Source organism: Ailuropoda melanoleuca, chromosome 18 (assembly GCF_002007445.2).
Source record: "Ailuropoda melanoleuca isolate Jingjing chromosome 18, ASM200744v2, whole genome shotgun sequence".
NCBI lineage: Eukaryota > Metazoa > Chordata > Mammalia > Carnivora > Ursidae > Ailuropoda > Ailuropoda melanoleuca.
The window spans coordinates 31,777,295-31,802,955 of NC_048235.1; the positions used below are offsets into that span (position 1 = coordinate 31,777,295).

Here is a 25,661-nt window from a genome sequence, read left to right on the forward strand (position 1 = left end):
GGAGACATTTTAATGACCCAGAACAGCTGGCCGACTGCCTCAAATCTTGTAAGGGGACGGTATCCGTGAGCTTGCTTCTTGCATCCCTGTCTCTCTTTTGACCTTTGTCTACTTAGCAGAAGTTAGTATAAAGAGAAAAACAGCCACAGATTAATGTAATGACTATGAGATCATGAGATTGCAGAATGAATTTTTCACCAAATGGATGAGGCACTGTATCAGCTCCATCCTTGTCTTTGTCTTTCTTTGTTTTGGGACAACACAGCCTTGCACTCTCCAGGCAGATACGTGGAGTGAATCTACAGACACTGGCCAAGAGCACCCTTATCTCTGGACAGCTGCCAATGGATGGGTGGTGAAACAGATCTGACTTCCTTGCCCCAGCAGGGCAGAAGTCACCCACAGAAATGGTCAGAATCTCTAACAAAACAGTGTGTTTTGCTTCCAGACTTCCTTCATATTACTTAAGTTTCATGCCATTAATTCAGACCACAGAAAAGTTGCCAACCAAAACTGTATACATAAATCACACAATCTTCAGGCCAGAGGGGAGAGAAAGAAAGATTAGTGTGATTATCTGGGAAATGTGAAGAGGGTTTTAAGTACTTAGGTGTGCTAAGTACTCCATAGCATTTCTTTCTCCCCTCCCCTTTCCTCCTCCTCTTCTCTTCTTCCTCTCCCTCCCCTTCTCCCCTTCTTCATCTTCTTCATCTTGATCTTCATCTTCTCTTAATTCACTGAATCCTTAGTGATCAGGCCATTTCTGGGTTCAAAACATACTAATGGCTTTCCATCTTGTTCATCATAAAAACCTAAGCCTGTACCTTGCCCTACAAGGCCCAGCACACATTCAAACCCTCCTACTTCTAGTTATCCTTTTGCCTTCCTCCAGCTTCTCATCCTCCTTCCCTCAGCTCCAGCCACATTGACCCCTTTGCTGCTCCTGGAGTCCTCGGCAGTGCTCTGGCCTCAGAGTCTTTGAATTTGCTGATCTCTCTTCTTCCCAACAACCACCTGTCACCTGGCAAGTTCCTAGCACATGCAAATGGCAATCTCCCTGGATTCAGAATTATAACTCTTGTTCTCATATCATCCACATCCCCTGATTTGCTTTATTTTTCTTCATAGTCATTATCATCTTCTAATACACCATGTAATTTTATTATTTTCGTCCATCAGGAGTCTCTCCATACTAAACTGTAAGGCATGGAGATTTGCCACTTTGATTTCCTGCTGTGTCCTCATCACATTACAACAGGCCCAGGCTTTAAAGGGGCAGATATTCATGGTTCCCATTCATAGATGGGGTGACTTAACTGAGAAAACCAAAGTCATTTTCCCCAGTCATGTAATTAGTAAACAGCGGGACTTAAAATCAAACCCAGGTCTGTCTGGCCCCAAGACCCACGTTCTTTATGCCACTCTATGGTTTCCATCCTTTCCAAATTATCAACTAAATTCTTTCATAGGATTGGGGTGCTTCCATTCAGACAATCTCTCCTCTCCAGACTCTGAGTTCTCGGTCAGGGAGTCAGACTATGAGGGACCCGTGTGAAAGGCCAAGAAAGGAAAGAAATGACATCAAGGACAAAGTGCGGGATCTGTAGGCTCACAGGAGTTCAATGCCCGGCCACTCATGACCTCACCGGAAACCTGCTTCCCCACATGCTGGCTGGATCACAGGTGCACAGACTGTGGGAAGACTGGTGGTGTTCATGGGCCAGCCAAGGGTTCCTTTTAGATCAGCATTCACAGACATCTAATTGGAGTTTGCTGTTTATTAACAGAAGCTGCTTTGTGGTTCAGAAAGGGGAGTTAATCAAAATATTGCAAATGGTGCACCTTGAGAAATGTCACTCCTTGGCACAGTTGCATTTCCATATTCTTTCCATGTTTGCTAGGTGTGCGTATGAAACACTTCTAAAAATCATACGCTACTCACACCAGCCCCTGGGGGCAGGATGTGTCTGAGTCTGTTCAGAGGACCCGGCAGAAACGGTATTGAACCATATTTCAATGCAGCTTTCTGTGCTGCACATAACCTACATTTCTGTAGTGATTGGTTAGGAGCAGAGCAGTTCCTGGCACTTACAGCTCATACGGAGTCCTGGAGAGCCCTGGCTCCCTTCTCCCTTCCCTCTCTGTCAGGCATCAGGGAGGAAAGGTCAGAGGCTGGATGCAGATCATCATGCCACCTCAGGGACCAGTGCTTCCTCTGAGGACCATTGGAATGTAATTCATTGCTTCTGTCTTTCTTCTCAAGTATTAACAAAGTCAACAAAAAAGGATTTTTTTTCCCCATCAGGACTTGTCAGCCCTGGATGAGAGCAGTCAGCATGAATTTTAATCACAATGTCTATTTTTCAGCCCTGAATTTTCCATAATCAATTTCTTTTTGTTTGTTAATTGAAAGCTAATATGTACAGAGTTTGAGAATTGCTGGGTCTTGACCCCTAGGAGACAACTCATTCGCATTCGGAACCTGGCTGGCGTGTGCTTCTCCATAGAGCCCAGACTTATGTAAGAGGAACATTAGAAGCTGATCTTTTTTCTTGTTGAAGTGATTCACCCTGTGGTTCTTTAAATGGGTCAATTCGTGCTGTAAGTTTGCACAAAAGAGTCAAATCCTCTCATTTATTTATTTCAGGGACAAATCTATATAGGAGGTGAGATACCTGTGGTTTCTCCTTAATCTACCTGTCTTTGTTACTGTGTCTTGGGGTGCTCTGGTGTGTTTTCCTCCAGTTACTCTACCCCGTTTACCTTTTCTGAGGTGTGCAAGCAAGACTGTGATGCACAGGGGGCGAGGCCACAGCGACCCATTGCAGAGCCCTGTAACTGTGTGAGCAGAAGAGCCTGCGCTGAGGGCATTTGACTAAGCACACGTAGATTGCTTTGTCTGTCTGTTTGTTGGCTTGTTTACCAGGCTTTAATGAGGGCATGTCAGTGTTTCAGAGACTACTGGGGTCAAAGCAGATCATTCTTTGGTTGTTCTACTTGACACTCCTTAACACCACTTGTCCCATTTACTGACTCTATTTGATGCTAGGACACCGGTAACCAAGGGCCACAAGAGGAGTGGCTCAGACAGCAGCTGGTTTCTTCACTCACAGCCCTGGAGGCTAGAAGTTCAGGATCAAGGTGTCAGTAGACCATGCTCCTTGTGAAGGTGCTGGGGAAGGAGGCTCTAGGCCTCTCACCCAGCTTCTGGTAGTTCCTTCGGTTGTGGCAGCCTAACTCTGATCTTCACGTGCCCTTTTCCTCCTGTAGACCTGTCTGTGTCCAAATACCCTTTTCTGTAAGGACACTGGTCAGATTGAATGAGACCCATCCTACTGCAGTATAACCTCAACTAATGACATCCGCAATGACTGTATCCAAATAAGGTCACATTCTGAGGTACTAGGGGTTAGAACTTTAACATATGAATTGGGGGGGGCATAATTCAATCCATAACACTGATCATTTTTGTTTGCTGTTTCATAGCAAATTATCCCTAGCCTAGGTGCCCTACCCCTGGGTGGCTCATTTGGTTATGTGTCTGACTTCAGCTCAGGTCATGATCCTGGGATCCTGGGATGGAGCCCTGCATCAGGCTCCCTGCTCAGCGGGGAGCCTGCTTCTCCCTCTGCCCCTCCCCACTTATTCTTTCTCTCTTGCTCTCTCTCTCTCTCTCAAATAAATAAATAAAATCTTTAAAAAATTAACAAACTTGGTACCCTAAACATTTACTATCTCACAGTGGCTGTGGGTCTAGAACCTGGGCATGGTAAAATCATATAGTTATATAAAGTTATAACTCTAACGATTTACATTTGAATAGCTTTTCCACTAATTTTACTGTTTACCAATTACAAAGGTAACCCATTTATTCCTCACAGAAGTCCTATGTGGGAGATGTCCTAACCCCAGTTTAGAGATTACAGAACTGAGGCTCAGGAAGGGTGAGTCATTTTCTGTCTGTTTTCTATCTGACTTAGATGGTGTCAAGTGGCACCAGGACTCCAGACTCCACCTCAGTGTACCCCACTCCGCATCAGATGTCCTACAGGGACAATGAAAAGGGTACAGTTACTTGGAGTGGGGATCATGGTGGATTTTCACTAGGATGATTTCTACATGTGTCTGATTGCCTCCTCATCATTGAGTTTGTCTACTACAGACACTGCAATCACTTTTGTTTTGGTCCAGACCCAGGTTCACTGGACAATGCTGCATCAGACCATGGTCTCCCCGAGACTCTTTGTGAGCACATGCTGGCTTTCTTGATCCTCTTCCTTGGTCATCAATATATGTGTAAGATAGAGTTTGGCTCCATTTGCAAAAATGTACTGCCAGGTTTCAGTAGTGTATTTGGTCACCTCCTGAAAGGTTTGACTGTGTTTGTAGTTGGTGCTGGTTAGCAAATAAACTGAGCCTGCAGGGAAAACAAAAGAAAGGAAAAGAAATTACAGAATCCTCTCAGAAACTTCTCTATCTTTGGATTTGTAATTTTAGAGTTTGTGATAATTTAGATGGGCTGACAGAAACTGCTGAACTTGAAATTGAATATCTTAAAGGACTGAGTCTATCTCCACGGCAGTGACCTTGGCCCAGCCCCAGGATTTCAGCATGTTGGAGGTGAAAGAACCTCTGGAATGGCTATGTCCATTTCTTCATTGAATAGATGAGGAAGTTGAGGGTTATGGGGGGCATGAAGCTACACGTGCAAATGTAGCTATTTAGCGGTAAATCCAGACCTAAATCCTAATTGAATGCTTTTTTTGAGTTCATTTGTTGCATAGCATGTTTTAGGGGCTTCATAATAACATAATAATTGTCAAAGAACTTGTTAAGAAAATTGCACTACCATTGAAATCCTATTTTTACCACCAGCAGGCCAGCCCAAGTACCAGAGTCCTCCCTGCCCCCTCAATGACCCCTGCATTGGTACAGACCCTATGTCTCCTCTGTCAGCTTCCAGCTCTCCCCTTCTCTATCCCAGCCTCACATCTCTCCCTGCAAGCTGGCTACATCCCATCCCATCATGCTTCACAGTCCCCTTCCCAGAAATCTGCTTCATACAGTATTTCTTTTCTTTTTTTTTATCACTTTGGTTCCCTGTCCTTCCTTTTCCTATGAGTTCACCATATACTCCACCAACACATGCTTCTGCCAACACATTCCTTCGCTTCTACTACCGTGCTTCATAGACTTTAACCCCTTTCTGCCTAAAGGCTGGCTTGAGGAGTGGCTTTCCACCTCTATAGTTACTGATCTGGGAATACTAGACATCATTGGAATTGCTGGCGTCCGGGTTCTCAAAGGCATGCACTGCAGGACATTTACACATGAGCTGAAGGAGAGGAAGACAGTCTATCAAGAGTTTAGACATTTCTTCTTTCCTGATCCCTGAGCTTAGAGGCACTGAAATGTTTGAGAGACAGCTATACATTATTTGAGCATAATAGTTGCCATTCTCTCCATTAAACACATCCATTATTCTTCTTCATTTTATTTTGCATTTTGAGGAAAATTAGTGGATTTTACATAGTTGTAGAACTTATAAAAAAAGAGCTCTGCAAGGGGTATGGGAAGATAGGAGGATCCTAAGTTCACATCATACCATGAATACACCTAGATCACAGCCACATCAATGCAACTAACCCAGAAAATAACCAAAGACTGTCAGAACATACTCTCTACAGTTAAGCATAGAGAGGAGACCACATTGAAGATGGTAGAAGGACAGAGATGTGGTCAGGAACCAAACTCCCTGTGAGACCAACCACAAACAGGAGGGATGCCAAGAGCATGGTGAAGGGCAAGGAACACACCACACAGCAAGCATTTCAGACATGGGGGATTTGCCCTGGAAGATGAGTCCCCATAACATTTGGCAGTAAGAACCACAGGGACTTAGCTAGTTTTTATAATCAGTGGGGCTTAACTCTGAGTACTTTAAAAATCAGCAGGCTTAGCAATGGGAGAGCAACAGAGCTATAGGAAACTGAGTTCCTGCCCTTAAAGATCCAGCATAACATACAACCCTGTGGGTACAGCATAGACGCAGCAGTTTGAAAAGCACCTGGGGTATACTGGGAGGATGTTTATTTACTAATCTCAGAATGTGGACTGGATATGGAGAAGTCTTTATGGAACTTCTCCAAGGGCAAAAGAGCTAGCTGGCACCGTTTCTCCTCAACCCCCCCAACCTTCAGCCAAATACCCAGATAACTGTCAAAACCAGTGTGCGAACACTCACCACCTAGCTTACTAAAAGCACACCCTGCCCCCATGTTCTCCTGCAGATCTGCCCAACCAACCTACCAACTTGGTGGGAGTCCCTCTAAGGTGGCACCTGACATTCTGCAGGAAGCCCCAACAGTGACCAGCACTTGCCCTAGGTAGAGGGGAAAATACACACACCAGTTTGACTGCAGCCCCAGCAGTGGGTTGGAGGCAGACATCTGATCTCACTGCCAGCCCTACCCACCAATAAATACCTCATGATGTCAGGGGAAGGAGAGCCCCGTAGCTTGGGGTTACTACAACTCCAATAGACAGACTAAGGACAGACATTTGATCTGATCCAACTACAAGCTCAAGGTAGTCCCAGACTGGTCCCTTAAGGCACAGGGACCAAGCCCTGCCCACAAAAGACAAAGGGGACCATTGCAACCAACTGTACTAAAAGCAAAAGCATTTCAATCACAAGAGTAGGGTGCACAAAACACATATAAGAGACACCCCTGAATCACTAGGGTCTCATGAACAGAGGACACTGCACTGCCAGGCATGACCTCTTCTTCATAAGGCCACTACTTACAAGACCAGGAGAAATAGCTGACTTGTCTAATACATGGAAACAAGCACAGAGAATTAGACAAAATGAAGAGACAGAGGAAAACATCCTAAATGAAACAGTAGGACAAAATCACAGCAAAAAAGCTAAATAAAATGGAAGTAAGCAATATGCCTTATAGGGAATTCAAAGTAATTGTCATAAAGATACTGGACTTGAGAAAAGAGTGGAGGATCTCAGTGAGACCTTCAACAAAGAAATAGAAAATGTAAAAATGAACCAGAGATGAAGAACTCAGTAATGGAAATTAAAAATACACTAAAGGAAATAACAAGTAGACTAGAGAAAGCAGAAAAACAGATCAGCAAGCTGAACAACAGAGTAAGGGAAAGCAACCAAGCTGAACAGCAAAAAGAAAAAAAAAAGTTAATAAAAACAAGAATAGATTAAGGGAACTCAGCAACATCATCAAGCATAATAACATTCACATTATAGGGATCCCAGAAGGAGGAGACAGGGAAAGGGGGGGCAGAAAATTTATTTGAAGAAATAATAGCTGAAAACTTTCCTAATCTGGGGAAGGAAACAGAAATCCACACCCAGGCTGCAGAGAGAGGCCCCAACAAAATCCAAGGACATCCACCCAAGATACATAGAAAGTAAGATGACAAAAATAGAAAGAATTTTAAAAGCAACAAGAGAGAAGAAAATAGTTACATAGAAGGGAAACCCCATAAGGCTATCAGCTGATTTTTCAGCAGAGACTTTTCAGGCCAAAAATGAATGGCATATTATATTCAAAATGCAGAAAGGAAAAAAAAAACCAAAAAAACAAAAAAACCTATAGCCCAAAGTATTCTATCCAGCAGGTTATTGTTCAGAATTAGAAGGAGAGATAAAGAGTTTCCTAGACAAACGAAAGTTAAAGGAGCTCATCATCACTAAACGAGCCTTATAAGAAATGATAAAGGGAATTCTTGGAGTGGAAAGAAAAGTAGTAAGAATATTATGAGAGGATAAAAATAACTTCACAGGTAAATGTAAACATAGTAAAAGTAGTAGATTAGTCACTTATATAAACAGTATGGAGGTTAAAACACAATGCAGTAAAATCAATTTTATCTATAAAAATCAGTCAAGGGATTCACAAAATAAAAAGGATCAATAAAATTGATAAGACATTAGCTAGACTCATCAAAAAGAGAGAGAAGTTTCAAGTAAATAAAAGCAGAGACAAAAGAGGGGAAATAATAACCAACCCCCACAGACATACAAAGGATTATAAGTAATTTAAAGGATTATATATTTTACATGAAAACTTTGGACAATGTAGAAGAAATTGATAAATTCCTGGAAACATTTAACCTTCCAAAACCAAATCAGGAAGAAACAGAAAATTTGAACAGACTGATTATTAGCAATAAAATTGAATCAGTAAGCAAAAAGCTCTCAACAAACAAAAGTCCAGGAACAGATGACTTCACAGGTGTAGTCAACCAAACATCTAAAGAAGAGTTAATATGAATTCTTCTTAAACTATTCCAAAAATTAGAAAGAAAGCTTCCAATTAATTCCATTACCCTAATACCAAAACCAGATAGACACTAAAGAAAAGAGAAAACTATAGTCCAATATCTCTGATGAACAGAGATGCAAAAATCCTCAACAAAATACTAGCAAACCAAACCCAACAATACATTTAAAAAAATCATTCACCATGATCAAGTGGGATTTATTCCAAGGATACAAGGGTGGTTCAACATTTGGAAATCAATCAACATGATACTACACATTAATAAGAGAAAGTACATAAGACCATATGATTATCTCACTAGATGCAGAAAAAACATTTGACAAAGTTTTTCTTCATGATAAAAACTCTCAACAAAGTAAGATTAGAAGGAACATTCCTCACTTATTAAAGGACATAAATGAAAAACCCATAGCTAACATCTTCCTCGATGATGAAAAACTGAGAGCTTTTCCTCTGAAATCATGAATAAGACACGGATGTCTACTCTCACCACTTTTATTCAGCATAGTACTGGAAATCTTACCCACAGCAATGAGACAAGAAAAAGAAATAAAAGGCATCCAAATTGGTAAAGAAGTAAAACTTTCACTATTTGCAAATGACACGATACTATACAAAGAAAACCCTAAAGACCACACTAAAAATTACTAAAACTGATAAATGAATTCAGTAAAGTCACAGGATATAAAATCAATATACAGAAATCTGCTGCTTTTTTATACACTAATAATGAAGTAACAGGAAGATAAATTAAAAACAAATCCGATTTGCAATTGTACCGTAAAGGATAACATACCTCGGAATAAATTTAACAAGGAGATGAAAGTCCTGTATTCCAAAAACTATAAAACACTGATGAAAGAAATTGAAAATGACATAAACAAAAGAAGAAATATTCCATGCTCATGAATTGGGAGAACCAATATTGTTAAAATGTCTGTACTACTCAAAGCAATCTATAGATTTAATGCAATCTCTATCAAAATGTAACATTTTTCACAGAACTAGAACAAATAATCCTAAAATTTATATGGAACCACAAAAGAACCTGAATAGTCAAAGCAATATTGAAAAAGAAGAACAAAACTGGAGGTACCACAATCCCAGATCTCAAGATATACTACAAAGCTATAGTAATCAAAACAGTATGGCACTGGCACAGAAATAGACACATAGATCAGTATAACAGAATTGAAAGCACAGAAATAAGCGCACACTTTTATGATCAATTAATCTACAACAAAGGAAGCCAGAATATACAATGGGAAAAAGCCTTGTCAACAAATGGCATTGGGAAAATTGGACAGCTACCTGTAAAAGAATGAAACTGGACCACTTTCTTATGTCATCCACAAAAATAAATGCAAAATAGATTAAAGACCTAAATGTGAGACCTGAAACCATAAATCTCTCAGAAGAAAACGTAAGCAGTAATCACTTTGATATCAGCTGTAGAAACATCATTTTAGATATGTCTCTTTTGTGAAGGGAAACAAAAGCAAAATTAAGCTATTTGGACTACATCAAAATGTAAAGCTTTGGCAGAGCAAAGGAGACCATCAACTAAACAAAAGGGAAACCTACTGAATGTGAAAAGGTATTTGCAAATGCTATATCTGATAAGAGGTTAATATTCAAAATATATAAAGAACATATATATCAACACCAAAAAACCCAAATAATCCAATTAAAAATGTGCAGAGGACATGAATAGACATTTTTACAAAGAAGACATACAGATGTCTATCAGATACATGAAAACATGCTCAACATCACTAATAATCAGGGAAATGCAAATCAAAACAACAACGAGATATCATCTTGCACCTGTCAGAATGCTAAAATGGAAAACACAGGAACAATAACATAACAAGAGCAAGTGTTGGCAAGGATGTGGAGAAAAAGGAAACCTCGTGCACTGTTGGTGGGCATGTAAACTGGTGCAGCCACTGTGGAAAACAGTGTGGAGTTTCCTGAAGAAATTAAAAATAAAAATACCATAGATGATGGATAAAGAAGATGTGTGTATATATAAACACACACATATATATGCATATTCCATTTCATATAGCTATATAAAATGGAATATTATTCAGCCATGGAAACAAATGAAGTCTTGTCATTTACAACAACATGGGTGGATCTAGAAGGTATAATGCTAAATAAGTGAAATGAGTCAGTCAGAGAAAGACAAATACTATATGCTTTTGCTCATATGTGAAATTTAAGAAACAAAGAAAAGAAGAGACAAAAAATATAGAGAATAAACTTGTGGTTGCCGCAGCCAAGGAAACAGTCAAAAAAACTAAGAGACAGCCCACGGAATGGGAGAATATATTTGCAAAGGACACCACAGATAAAGGACTGGTATCCAAGATCTACAAAGAACTTCTCAAACTCAATACACGAGAAACAAATAAACAAATCATAAAATGGGCAGAAGATATGAACAGACACTTTTCCAATGAAGACATACAAATGGCTAACAGACACATGAAAAAATGTTCAAAATCATTAGCCATCAGGGAAATTCAAATCAAAACCACACTGAGATACCACCTTACGCCAGTTAGAATGGCAAAGATAGACAAGGCAAGAAACAACAATTGTTGGAGAGGATGTGGAGAAAGGGGATCCCTCCTACATTGTTGGTGGGAATGCAAGTTGGTACAGCCACTCTGGAAAACAGTGTGGAGGTCCCTTAAAAAGTTAAAAATTGAACTACCCTATGACCCAGCCATTGCACTACTGGGTGTTTACCCCAAAGATACAGACGTAGTAAAGAGAAGGGCCATATGCACCCCAATGTTCATAGCTGCATTGTCCACAATAGCCAAATCATGGAAGGAGCCGAGATGCCCTTCAACAGATGACTGGATTAAGAAGCTGTGGTCCATATATACAATGGAATATTACTCAGCTATCAGAAAGAACGAATTCTCAACATTTGCTGCAACATGGACGGCACTGGAGGAGATAATGCTAAGTGAAATAAGTCAAGCAGAGAAAGACAATTATCATATGATTTCTCTCATCTATGGAACATAAGAACTAGGAGGATCGGTAGGGGAAGAAAGGGATAAAGAAAAGGGGGGTAATCAGAAGGGGGAATGAAACATGAGAGACTATGGACTATGAGAAACAAACTGAAGACTTCAGAGGGGAGGGGGTGGGGGAATGGGATAGACTGGTGATGGGTAGTAAGGAGGGCACGTATTGCATGGTGCACTGGGTGTTATACGCAACTAATGAAGCATCAAACTTTACATCAGAATCAGGGGATGTACTGTATGGTGATTAACATAATATAATAAAATAAAATTAATAAAAAACAAAACAAAACAAAAAAAAAAAACAAACTTGTGGTTGCCGGAAGGGAGGTAGGTGAAAAGATGGATGGATAGGTGAAGGGGATTAAGAATACACTTTTCATTAGGGGCACTTGAGTGCCTCAGTCCATTAATCATCAGACTCTTGGTTTCTGCTCAAGTCATCATCTCAGGGTAATGAGATCAAGACCCACGTCAGGCTCCATGCTGGGTGTAGAGTCTGGCTTGGGATTCTCTCTCTCCCTCCCCCTCCCATCCCCCTCCACCTCTGTGTGCCCTCTGTCTCTAAAATAAATAAATAAATGAAATCTTTAAAAAAAAAAGAGTACACTTATCATGATGAGCACTAATGCATAGAATTGTTGAATCATTATGTTGTATAACTGAAACTAATATACCACCATATGTTAATTATACTTGAATTATATATACATAATACTTATAATTGTATATATGTATAAATATACATAAAAGAACATATAAAAGAACTATGTTTATATTTGAAAACATACCTGATTTCAGATACTTTTGCTGTTTCTAGACCAGCAATGTCCAATAGAACCCCCTGTGATGACTGTCTCTATTCTATACAATGTAGTTGCCACTAGCCACATGTGGCTATGCAGCACTTAAAATGTAGGCAGTGTGACTGAAGAACTGAATTTTAAATTGCATTTAATTTCAATTATTTTATATTTAAATAGTCACATGTAGCTACTGGGTAAGATAGTGGACAGTATAGTCTGGACCATTTTAGACTTTTTTTTCTTGTTTGTTTTTTTGGCAGGAGGGAATATTGTGTACCCATCAAATATTAGCATTCATCCCTCCCCCACTATCTTTGTGTTATATGCCATTGTTTTCTGTGATTCTTCACCTACCCTGGAAACGTGTAGAACCAGAGCTGCCCTTGGGGTCCAGAAAACATATTTTACTTCAACACCCTGTCTTTCTTTCTGCCAATTACATAAGACACAGTAATCTATTTAGCCTAAAGCAGGGGCCCGTGTAGCACAGTAATTCTAATACTAGTAATGATAATAAGAGACAACCTTGATTTCTTGTTCCATACGGACGAGGTACATCTTACTTCCATGTATACTAACTCATTTCAACTTCATAGCAGCCTATGAGACCTATGCTATGATTACATCATCCCCATCTAATGGATCAGGAAACTGAGGTGAAGTCCACAGAGCTACTGAGTGCCAGATCTGGCATTTGAGGTGTGGCATTTGATGGGAGAGCTCATTCTCTGACAACTTCAGTGTCCAGAGTTTTTACTGGGATTCTATTACTTATGATAAATGATAGATTGAATTCTTGGCCACATGACTAAACTCGATCTTCAGCCCCTCCTCCTCTCTAGAGGTCATGATGTCATTTGGCTCAAAGCCTCAACCCACTAATCACATGGTGGATCTTTCCAGCATGGCCAGCCTCCATCTTGAAATTATGTAGGGACTCACTATGAGTCACCTCATTAGCATAAGCTGTCAGGGCCCACTATGAATAACAAAGGCATTCTTATCATTTTATTGATGTTTTTCTTTCTGTGCAAAAGCTTTTTAGTTTGATGTAGTCCTAATTGTTTATTTTTGCTTTTGTTTCCCTTGCCCTGAGGAGACAGAGCCAGAAAAACATTTCTATGGCTGATGTTAAAGAGGTTACTGCCTAGGTTTTCTTCTGGGAGTTTTATGGTTTCAGGCGTCACATTTAGGTCTTTAATCCATTTTGAGTTTATTTTTTGTGTATGGAGGAAGAAGGTGGTCCAGTGTCACTCTTGCAGGTAGCTGTCCAGTTTTCCCAACACTGTTTATTTACTGTATATTCTTGCTTCTTTTGCCATAGATTAATTGACCATTAAAGTATGGGTTTATTTCTGGGCTCTCTATTCTGTCCCATTGATCTATGTGTCTATTTTTGTGCTAATACCATACTGTTTTGATGACTACAGCTTTGTCATGTGTCTTGAAATCTGAAATTGTGATCCCTCCAGCTTTGTTCTTCCCCACTGTATGCTATTGCCTCCTGAGTCATAGGTGAATTAACTATACATTTTATGGTGACAGAAGGTAACTGTTTGTATCATGGTGAGAATTTCACGATGTGTATGTCCTACACCTGGATCTAATATAATATTACATATCAATTATATTTCACTTAAATAAATAAGTACACACAGAGGAAAAAAGCCAACTGTTGCCTTGTATATGTTCAAACCAAAAATGAAAAACAAAAAGTAAAGATACTCCTAATAATTGGGGAGTTCCAAGGGCTTATCTCCACCCCAGGAACTTGGGACAAAAAAACACAAATTCTTTATTATGTAATGGCTACCTCAGAAATGTTCCTTTCAAATGATTAAGAGTAAAGATAAGGACAGAAGAATCTCTAAATTTTTTGTACTTACTGGATATATTCATATATACTATCTCATTTAATCCTCATGACACTCCTGTGTGGAAGATACTATTGACATCTTTGTTTTATAGATGGATAAGTCTAAACTAAATAAAGTTAAAAACATGGTACATAAATATCCAACTAGTAATAATAGGTGTTGGTGTTTATTTTTTTATTTCTTTTAACTATTTTTTAAGGCTTTATTTATTTATTTGACACAGAGAGAGAGAACACAAGCAGGTGGAGCAGCTGGCAGAGGGAGAGGGAGAAGCAGGCCACGGCAAGGAGCCTGATGCAGGGCTGGATCCCAGGACCCTAAGATCATGACCTGAGCCAAAGACAGATGCTTAACTGACTGAGCCACCCTGGCACCCCCAGGTGTTGGAGTTTAAAATCAAGTTTTCTAACTTTAAATCTCAAGCCCTTTGAATCTATAAGAATAGTAGACAGAAATAAGAATAGAAATGTTTTGAATTCTTAGTTGTTTTTCTTATCTATAAAGGAAGGCCAGAAGTGGATTTGCCCAAGATATAGGACAGGGAACTGAGGAATGTGACTCTCTGGGAGTCACACTTCTTCCCAACATCCAAATTGATTCCTCCTCTGGTCTCCTGTGTTTTTTGGGGAAGGTTATGCATTGATTCTGTGTCAGGCCTTATTGCAAGCATTGAAAATACAGAAATTGAGTCCCAGGCTGCTTTGAGAAAGGGCAGACAGTAAACAAAAGATGGCAAGATGATGTGGTTAGAGAAACAGTAGAGGAAAGCATGTAGGATGGGCCCTAACTAGGACAGGGTGGGGAGGAGGGCGTCAGGAAACAGTTCCCGCAGGAGATAAAGTAGGAGCTGAAGCCTAGAAACAAACCAGGACTAACCAGGCCTCCAGGACTAACCAGGCCTATAAGCAAATGGAAAAAGGGTACTGGGCTCTCACCTAGGTCTAGGAGGCTGATGCGTCCTGGTGATGCCCCAAATCCTAGTGCTTTGCAGCTCCCTTGCTCTGTTTGCATTTGCCCCACTTGTGGCTAGAACCCCATTGTAGGAGGAGTGGAGTCTGGGGTGTGAGGATGCAGGCCTCAAAAATGCTAAAATTTACAGGTGTGTCAGGGGCTCCATTGAGTTTTTCCTATAAAATGAGGACTTTGGGCTTTCTTATATGATCCCTGGGGTCCTTCTGCTTCTAACATTTCATTATTTTGTGATTTTATGAAAAATGTTTTGCAAAGCAAATGAATAGTGTAAACAAGATTATAGAGAGAATATTTGCCTTCTTAAGGGAATAAATTGTTCTCAAGCACTTTAGAGCATTCATTTGCATATAAACAATGCAAAATCTATATAAACAGAGGAGGCTTGTTATCTTAGGTGTTTTAGTAAGTTAATTACAAATCATTCTTGTCAATTTTGCTAGTCATTGTGTATTAGGAAGTGATGGACTTGCATTCATTTTAAATATTCTATACTTTTGAATATTCACAGCTTCTTGAATGCTTATAATATCTGACTTTTCTATCAATTAGCTTGAATTTTCTTAAATGATTTATTTATTCAATGGGTTATAAATATATGGGATTTGTTTTTCTAAGAAGGATTTGGAGAAATTCATCTTGTGATACCCATATGTTAGAGGTGCCAACTGAACTCCACCCCACTTTCAGTTTTCTTGGGTTGGCATGGGACTACCCAACAAAGTCTACATCAACCTTTGTTTTTAACTCCCAGTGTCTTGTGGTCTTTCTACATCTTTCTCCCCCTATACATTTGAGTGTTTCTCCCCTCCACCGCCACCCCATATCACTCAGACTGCATCAACTTCCAGTAACAGTTAATATTTCACAAGTATTTTATTTGTCTAGACAAATTTCAAAGATTAGGGTGTCATACAGAGGTAGCACCATGTACAGAACAAATCCATTTTCCTTGTTCCGTTCTCTCCATGCTTCATCTTTTCTCCCACATTTTTTTCTCTTCTCCTCTTTCTTCTCCAGCCACCCTCAACCCCCTGCCATTCACCATTCTCAGAAGCAAGACACATTGTACCCCTTGTCTGAAGCATAACAGTATACTGACCACTTGCTGTGGCTTGGGCATTTTCTTGAGATTTTGTTCTCTATGCCCTAGTGGCTGCTCAAAACATTCCAAATGCATTTGGTTGGGTCCAGGTAAGTTCAGGAAAGAATATTTTAAGGAAGCACTTAGTGCTTCCACTAAGAGGACTGGGAAAAGCTGGAGAAGCCCATGGGTGAAGGATGAGCTCCCATGAAAAGCCTGTGCAAACTGTAGAAGCACATGGGAACGTGGCAGGTCCAGAAACCTCAAGTAACTCCCTGTGATGGGAGTTAAGCATGATTACAGGGATCACTGACAAAAAGATGAAGCTGGAGGAGAAGATGGTGGTCACATCACAAATGGCTTTTGTGTATTACATTTCTCTCCAGTAGGCAGTGGGAACTCAGTGAAGCACTACAACACCAGTGTGATTATTCAGCAGAGCTGGTTGCAAAGATGTCAGGGAGAAGCCAAGTGTCATGTCAAGGGCCTGGAATCTGGCACAGGGAGAGGGTGAAGAGGACATGACACATTTCAGAATGAAATAGGAGGACAATAAGACTTATGGTTGATTGGTTATGGGGTAGGGGGGAAAAGAAACAAACCCGGGAAAACACTGAATTTCTGCCTTGAGCTCTTATTTGTTGGGTTAGGGAATGTAGGAAAAGAAAGAATAGAAATTGGGAGAAGCTTGATTTGGGAAATCTAGTTTAATTTGGTTTATCTGTGTCCTATGGTAATAAACTGAGCAAGTCCTTGGATATTATTCGTGGTACATCTCAGGCAGTAGATTGAACACATTCAAAGTCATGACTGTTCAGTGGCATGTGGTGGAAAGTGTCTAGAACATAGCTCCTCATCCAACAAGCCTAACACATTCTGGCCACATCATTTCATAGACGCCATGGTCCATGATTTCATTTCTCATGTCCCTGTAAACTTGCTGTCTGGTATCAGACACCAGGCTTCATCATGGTTAAGGATACACTGCTTTGTTTTTTAATTGGCTTATTGAACAGTTTAAATTCAGTGCGGGACAAACACATCAATTTTTCTCCAGTAGCCATCTCCAAACACAATGTGTCAGAACACATTCCCCATCCTTCCCCCCTACCTTGATAGCATCTCATAAAGACCGCATGCATTGGTCATTTTCCATGATGAACACAGTTCAATCTCGGTATTGAAGACTCCTTTTTAGGTAAGAAGAATGAGATCTTGCCATTATGGGTAGACTTAGAGGGTATTGCTAAGTGAAATAAGCCTGACAGAAAAAGACAAATACCAAATGATTTCATTTATTTGTGGAATCTAAAAAACAAAGAAATTTTTTTAAAACGTGGAAACAGAGCCATAAATACAGAGAACAAACCAGTGGTTGCCAGAGGGTAGGATGAGGGGGGATGGGCAAAATGGGTGAAGGGACGTGGGAGGTACAGGCTGCCAGGTGTGGAATGAATAAGTCAAGGGGATGAAACGTAGAACATAGTGAATATAGTCAATGGGATTGTAATAAGGTTGTATGGTGACAAACAGTAGCTACAACTGGGGTGAGCACAGCATGTGTAGAGTTGTTGAATCCCTTGGTTGTACTTCTGAAACTAATGTAACACTGTGTGTCAACTATACTTCAATTACCAAAAAAAAAAGTTCTTACCAGGATACATAAGGCCTCATGCCCAGTTTGGAGCACCACCCTCTCTGAACCTTCCAGGTCTGAATGGGCAAAAGGGTAGCTAGTACAAAGAGAACCTTTCTGACTTAACTGGTCCAGCAAATGTGCTTCTCATTAGGCTTGGGATCTCAGAATGCAGACTTACCTGGCAAGGCCATCAAGTCTCTGTGTAGGGGGAGCTCCCACAGGGGCTGGGGCTTACAGAGTCGATGGAGCCCCACAGGTCACAGACATGGACATTCCTCTCTTTGGAAAGCAGAATGTACCCATTCCAAATTGCTGTAAGTTTTTCCAACTGCATTCTAAGACCAGAAGGAAAGTACCTAGTAACCTTCAGTGACATTCTTTTTAAGTGAAGTGGCAGCTATGTAGTATCATTTTTATGATGATATATGTCAAAAATACAGTGAGCTCTATGAGTGTGTTGGTACATATACAATGCAACTGAAAGTCTCTTCAAATGGAATTAAACTTCAGACTCTGAAAACAGAGACTGTCCCTCACCACAAATGGAAACTGTATAATGAATTCTTTTATCCCTATGCCTTTCTTCAATTTTCTATTTAAAGAAATTTCTGAAAATACATGAATTATGCAGCTTATCTCTCAGATGAAAAAGAATTTTCTTCTTGGATTGGATGGCTGCATATTTATTAATAGCAGTAAAATTTTCCATGTTCTTTTGTATCAAATGGGATGCTGACTAAAATATGAAGGAGGCTTTTCAGCAATAATAAGAGTAACGGATGAATAATTATAAAAGCTATATGGAATTGAAAGACATTTTAAGTTGTCATTACTTCTGTGTTCAGAAAGGATCTGAATAATCATTATGACTATAAAAAGGACGAGTGTGATATTTTTGCTCATTATGCGATTAAGTTCTTAATATACCACTTTTACTATAAGTTAAAAAAAAACAAACCTCTTTTAGTTTCCTCTAATGATGTAATCATAACTGAAGACTGCTCAGCTGCGTGTGTGTTTGGTCCTCTCACTGTTACACGGCGGTGCGACACTTTAAATTCATTTTAATTTGGAAAGTGTTGACCTTTGCAATTTATAAAAATGAGATTATACTTGTTTGCTTAGTGAGAACTTTCAACCTTTATGTCACATTAACACACGAAAATGGCAAGGATTGTAGAATTTCCTCAGGTCATGACTGGATGGAGCAGAAACTGAATATGGGATACCAAAACAGGATTTTTCTTTTTATACCAACCATTTAAGTGTGGCTGTGCTTATCAGGGTCATTCAAAGGCAAAATTCCAAAGCAATTTTTTTTTTACCCAGAAATGTGTATAGTTTCCGTTTTCTTTTGGTTTGCATTATACAACAACATTCAAACTCTTATCCACATCCTAAGAATATTCTCCGACCGCACTTTTTTTAGAAAATGAAATTTCAAGATATGCTATGTGCTTCTAGGTGAGTGATAGAATTTTCCTTTGTAGCTTGTGAATTTTCATTTACCAGATTTCCACTACAATATTTAGCACTTAGTGACGAGGGATAAGAGAATCTATGGGAGGATTCTAACCTGCTCCTGCACTTTTGCCCCCCTCCCCTCTAAAAATATAGCTTTAGGGATAATTGTCAACTAGGAGCAGAGACTGTTTGGGCAGCCTCACTGCTGCCAGAGGACATGTTCTATTCCGTGAGAGAAATTCTCTGCACAGCATGTAAACAAGCCTTTTGATTCTCATCTTTCCCGGGGTTCAGCCCCCATCCCTAAGCAGCTGTGTGAAGATGTGCCATTGCCTTGGCCAACTTAAGACTCAATGTTCTCACTGTTAAAATAGGAAGAAATGACATCCAATTTAAAGGTGGTTGTGGGGATTAAATTATAAGTAAAGTAATGTGAAGTTCTGGACACATAGTAGGCATTCCATAAATGGTAATATCTTCTTATCTTAAAGGAAAACAAAACCAAAAACCTTTAAGAATTAGGTACCTATTTAATTTTAATCAATATTTTTGAGAGTAAAGCCAGAAAGCATATTTTTTTCCTATTTATCTAAAGGGGAGAATTCTGAATGAATTGAGAATGTGGTTTATAACAATAATCTGAAATCTAAATGCTACAATGTTGTTCTCCCTCCCACCAAGAGGGTTCTACAAGTCATTATAGCTAAACTTAAGGATGGGTCTAAGTGGTCCACAATAAATATAAGCCAATTTGTCATTCTCATTTTAAGAACTTTCATAATGAATTTAGCTTCTGGATTGACAGGATTGAGACATATATTTTCTTGTACACACATAGAGATGACATTGGTAATTGAGTTATTATATTTGCAGGTTATTTAGAATGTAAAAGATTCATCATGTAAATTTGACTTTAAGTTGATGGCTAACGTGATGTGGGGGAGAGACTGAAAGAGAAAGAGGGGAAAGGAAGGAGAGAGGAGGGTTGGAATATGTAATTATGAAAGAAGGTAAGACTGTGTTCCCTTCTGTCTTATAGCCTGAAGAATAAGTAGTGAAAACATCAATCAAGAGATGAGAAAAAAAAATGTCAGGATTTCTCTGCCTGGAGAATTTGCTTATCAACCACCAGAGGAGGATTCTTTCTTGAACAATGAACATTTCTTATGAGGATTCACAAATTAACATATGACTAATCTTAGTTTTGGAGAGTGAATGAGCTTTCTTGCTTTCTTTCTTTTAATTTTGTGGTAAGTTATGATATTTGGATGGATTTTTTAATTCTTTCCTGATGATCTATTTAGCACATGTTCTAAATTATAATCCTATAGCAAACGGGAACATCACTCAAACTTAAAGACAGTGGGAAGATCTAAATTTCCAATTTATTCTAGATTTCTTCAACATAAATTATTCCATTAAATCTTTGATAATTGAGATTTAAAGCACCTTTATCAAGAAATACACATTATTTTTTCATCACGCTAAACATGATTGGTGGCAACATGCACGGAACCAGAACGAGTCACTACTGGTAGAAGATACATAATGGACAGAAATACCACTCCTTCATTTCACCCTCAAAATGGTGGACGAGGTTTGCCATCTGAATGACAAGAATAAAGAGGGTGAATAAAGGAAGAAGCCCATCCTTTTTTCTGATCACTCAAAGAACCATTTCTCAAGGTTAAGCCAAGTCCTCTTTGCAAGCTGCCAAAATAATAGCTTAGGAAAAGAATTAGTTTGCCTGCATGGTGATCCTCTTAGGCAAAAATGTCTTCACAGCAGTTGACCTTGATGAAATGTTTTCCCAAAGGCATCCAAGAGAAGAATTACAAACCCCCGAATGAGAGGGAAATAAATGAGTATTTCTTATGAAGTTGGCCTGAACTGTGGGCTTTGATGTGGGTGCTGATGATTTGGGGAGAATTGCGTAAGTTCTCAAGAAATGACAGCCTTGGGTATAGTGAGTCCCCCTATTCCTCTGTTCCTCACTGAAGTCCTCTCGCTGAGCTAAGGTTCAGTCACTTTGGCAAGAACACTACTGGCCAGTATGACAGACTGGAAAACTGTTCCTCTCTGATGGGGAGTGCCTCTGAGTGTAAATTCTAAAGCTTTCTCTGGGTTTAACTCTTCTCCCTCGTGACTGGATCTGGTGTCCTGCAGGCTGGCTGCAAAGCCAGACGTTTAACTCCTCTTCACAGTGTTTCTCAGTGTTCTGACTGGGGTTGCCCTTTGTACATTGTGACCACAGGCAATTGATCTCCTGGTGTCAGGATTTTCCAGGCGTCCCTTGTTTTTCCAGAGAGCTGAGGTGGTTACAACTCAGTGAGCAATAAATGAAATGACTTAGAAATGCACAGTGTTGTTATGAAGGTGTTTGAAATTTGGCACCACTCCCTTGAGAGGGCCCACTCAGGAGGGACCAGGGTTGCTAGCTTCTGTGCCTACGGGGAGAAGCAGCTGCACCAGCCATGTGCTGTCCCTTGGGAAGGAAGGAGGGTTTGATGGGAAGCAATCTATCTTGCTGTTTTGGAAAGCACACAACAGAGCTGCAAACCTGCAACGATGACTTTTCTTCCAATGTGTGAAATAATGCTTTATTTGTCAATTACGCTGTAGAATAAGCACTGTCCAAGTAAAAAAACCAAAACAAACAAACAAAACAACAAAAAAAAACAACAACAAAGAAAAAACCCAAAAAACAAACGAACAACAGCAACAAAAAAACCAACTTTGTTTCTGTTTGCGTTTAGTGAGCGAGCTCATAACCTTCAAGTGTTTTGTTTTGTTTTGTTTTTAATAACCTGATAGAGTTGAGCCTGTGAACATAGATCTCTTCTGCTTTACAGAGGGGCTATGCCAAACCCTTTACAGATAAGCTTCCAGATAGAATAATCAGATCATTTCAGAATTCCTCATCTAAATATCATTGCTCCTTGGCAACCAGTCAAGTGAAAGTGAATATCCTGCCAGAGATTTTGCTTGTTTGTTTTCAAATTCTTTTTTTATTTTTGCATCAAGAAGGGAAACGATTGTTCTAATGTACCACGGAGTTGACATATTAAGTCTTAAACAAGAAGAGCCAATGAATGTTATTTATATATTCGGAAGTCTTAGATAGAGACAATTCTGCTCGGAAAGCTAGCTGTTTGTTGTTCTTTCTGTCCTTAGTTATTGTTAGTAGTAGTAATAGTAGTAGTAGTATGGTTATATTTGTTTAATTAGGCCATGTCTTACATTCAGATTCATTAAGGAACCCGTGGGAGTGAGATGTAAGATAAATATTTTCAAATAGCCAAATTAATTCTGGCAGAGAGGAACAGACCCATGGGACCCGGTGGTTGTAGAGGTGTTCGGGTAAGGCCGCCTGATGACAGCAGAGATTCCCAGGGAGATAAGAATGAGTCCTGGGATTTCCCGTAAAACCTCAATTCAAGGGACCTGGGGGAGAGCCCTATCTATTTGAAAGAAACTATGCAAATTATCAATATATAAAGTATTTTCACTGTTCCAGAGTACTTGGAGTCATGGCAACTAAAGTAACCAACTACTGACGTTTGAAATTTCTTCCAATGAAGGAAAAATGATGCAAAATTAACATAATGCAAAAGCTTAATGTATTAATAATTTTAATAATCCTTATATTAGAGTATTTTTTTCTTTGTATTTAACAAGATACTTGCTAAGTGGTTGAAATCGTCTGTGTCTTTGTATAGAGACAAAATACTCCTACAGATCTGGTCGTTCAATTCGCTTAGCTTTTCAAAGAGGTTTTCTTCTTCAAGTACAGAGGTAAGCTTCTGGCCAGCACCTGTGCCAGTGGCCACAAATGCCATGGTAGTGAAGCCCAAATTAATGAGTTTTCATTATATATAACCGCAGCCCAGTGCACAGATAAATACCATCATAAAGCAATCTGCTAAGTAGAGAGGACCACGGTGATCCCTTTTGCTGATAAAAATAGTAATAAAACTCTCATCTGCAGTTGCTTGACCACAAAGACCAATATAGGATTTGTTTTTTCATTTGCCTCTTGGATGACATATAAATATAAATTGGAACTGCAAGTGTCTTTATACCTTTCTACTGCATTGAGTTTATTAGACCATTCAGACAAGACAAGAAGACTATGAGACAGATGAAAAATGCTAATACTCCCAGAGGCAAACTTGAGCCCCGGGCAGGAGGGGCAGTGACCATACCTCCTCCAAAGCTGATCTTTGATTGAGGTGTTACTGACAAGTCACTGCAAGCACAGCATACTGAAACTCCTGTAACAAACTTTCTATACTGTCACGTAGTGAAATAACAGCCCTCTCTACATTCCATCCAAGCTAAATATTCATTGTTTGACCAGCTTGTACAAAGAATTGATTGTTGTTCTTTTGCGACCAGAATGAGAAGGGTTTGATCAGCATATTACTAAGGGGAAAGTTTTATTTTTTTCTTTTTTGGCTTCTTACCTAATTTATTCATACTAAAGTCATGCTAAACTACCTCATAGGTTTGTGGTGTTGATTAGTTAATTAATAAATGTCAAGTGCTTAAAAATATAAATCTATATAAATGCTGCCTTAGTTGGCTTTCTAGTTTAAGATATGCATGTCAAATTAACTATCTATATATTTCATTGTAATATTCATGTTGGTAAATTTGTCTTCAAATTTAATATATAAATATCTTGATGTAAAATGAAACTCTGAGAGGCCCAGAATGGACTCAAACTCAAGTCTGGCAAATGTAGCACCTAAGGAAACAAAAAGCACCTAGAAGTAAAACCAAAATGTTTTCTTAAGCAGATTTTAAAGCAGGCCTTCTCAAAGGTTGGGGATGGGGGTTGTCAACACTGGTTTTAAAGAGTGTATTAAGTAATTTTGTATTACAATAGTTAAAATGCCAACAATTATCAATGACTTATACTTAAAAATTAATTGCAGTGGGTTTAAGGCCATGCTTATGATGACATGTTGAGTAAAACGTAGAGGGAAGAGTCATAACTAGTCCACATGTTTCTGAATACCTGCAAGAGAGGTTGTTTGGATGGACATCTGCTTTGGTTTGTATCTTCCTAGAAAAACTTTAAAAACTGGTTTTGTTTTTTGTTTTTTTTTGAAAGGATACAGCCTAAACAGAAAGGAAAGGAATTAATATCTCACAGTTTCTTAGTAGCATCATCTGAAGGGTCTATGGCAACTATTTAGAAACTAATTTTACCGTGGCTCTACTTTGCTGCCATTTTTCCCTGTATGATTAATTACTCCTTAGCCACTGTTCTGAATAGCAGTTTTATTTCCTAATTTCAAATGCCTCAACTTAATTACCAATTCATTCTGACCTTTAAAAACTACATTCTATAATCTTCAAATTATATGAGTGAAGGAAAAAGAAGTCCTATTTTACCTGTCCCCCCACCTACAACTATCACTAACAGGTTACATTGTTTCTGAAGAACAGTCTAACTATTGCTATAGGTCAAACTTTGACATCATCTGCGGTTGTTTGAAGACCATCTCAAATATCCTCATTGCACAGGTGGGCACTAGGCTCTGCAGAGGCTGTTTCAATTTCAGAATGTTTACGTAATGTACAAATGTAGGACATTTGGCTGCTAAATTTATTCCTTTTTTTAAGTAAAGAAATAAAAGTTAAATTGATACGCACAATAATGAATTCCTGTCTTGCATCCTTCCTATTTTCTTAACACATTTTCTACTTGAATTGTCACTCTTCAAATGATTAAAAGTCTGATTGTTAAACTACCAATGATGGTAAGATAAGGTTTCCTATGATGGTCAACTCAGTGACCACCTATTCTGTTTTGAAATCAAATGTTTTACTGTCTATTTTTGTATTTCTTAAAGTTGTCTTCATAGCTAAGAGTAAGGGTTAATCAGTGTGCATAACAACATTAGTGTTAATGATTTTATTATTGATAGTCCAAAGGCGCCATGTTGTGTCAACCCCATGTCCTCTCAGTCCACTACTCTAGCTATAACTCATCTCCAAGAAGCTCAGAATGGGAGGATGGGATTAGCCTCCTTAGTATTAGTTCTAAGGAAATTATTAATGTTGCATATGTATAAGCAAGGTAGTAGGGATCTTCCTCTATTTTGTCAAAAATATAATCTCCTCGTTTGAGCATAAAAATAATGGATTGAACGGCAGTCGTCATGGAAGGAGGGCAATCTACAGAACTCTTATGTTAAACAGAACTGTCAGAACATCAGAGAGAGCACATCTTGAAGAGAAAAGACAATCTCTGTCCTCCACGTGTCCAGCTGGCTTCCGGAGCAAGAATAAGTGGCTCAAGTTTTCCCTCCTTTCTTCTTCTGAATTAATTCTTCTTGTCACTAACTAGATTGACTTTGCGGCTATCATGTTGATTGACCATAAGGAGCACATATTCAGAACTTTGGAGTAGCTTGTGCTTTTCTCCACCACTCTGTTGCTC

At 39.2% G+C, this 25,661-nt stretch overlaps 1 protein-coding gene across 3 annotated transcripts in view; it reads left to right on the forward strand.

Moving 5' to 3' along the window:
- Positions 1–25,661, forward strand: part of ZMAT4 (zinc finger matrin-type 4) — a 466,414-nt gene that overhangs the window by 326,537 nt on the left and 114,216 nt on the right. Inside the window, exon 7 of one of the 3 annotated variants that reach the window (XM_034647642.1) lies at positions 20,247–24,865. The exons of the other annotated variants lie outside the window; for them this stretch is intronic. Within the exon in view, the coding sequence (XP_034503533.1) occupies positions 20,247–20,262 (16 nt within the window). The 3' untranslated portion in view covers positions 20,263–24,865. Of the gene's footprint in view, positions 1–20,246; positions 24,866–25,661 lie in introns of those variants that run through there. 3 annotated transcript variants of the gene reach the window in all.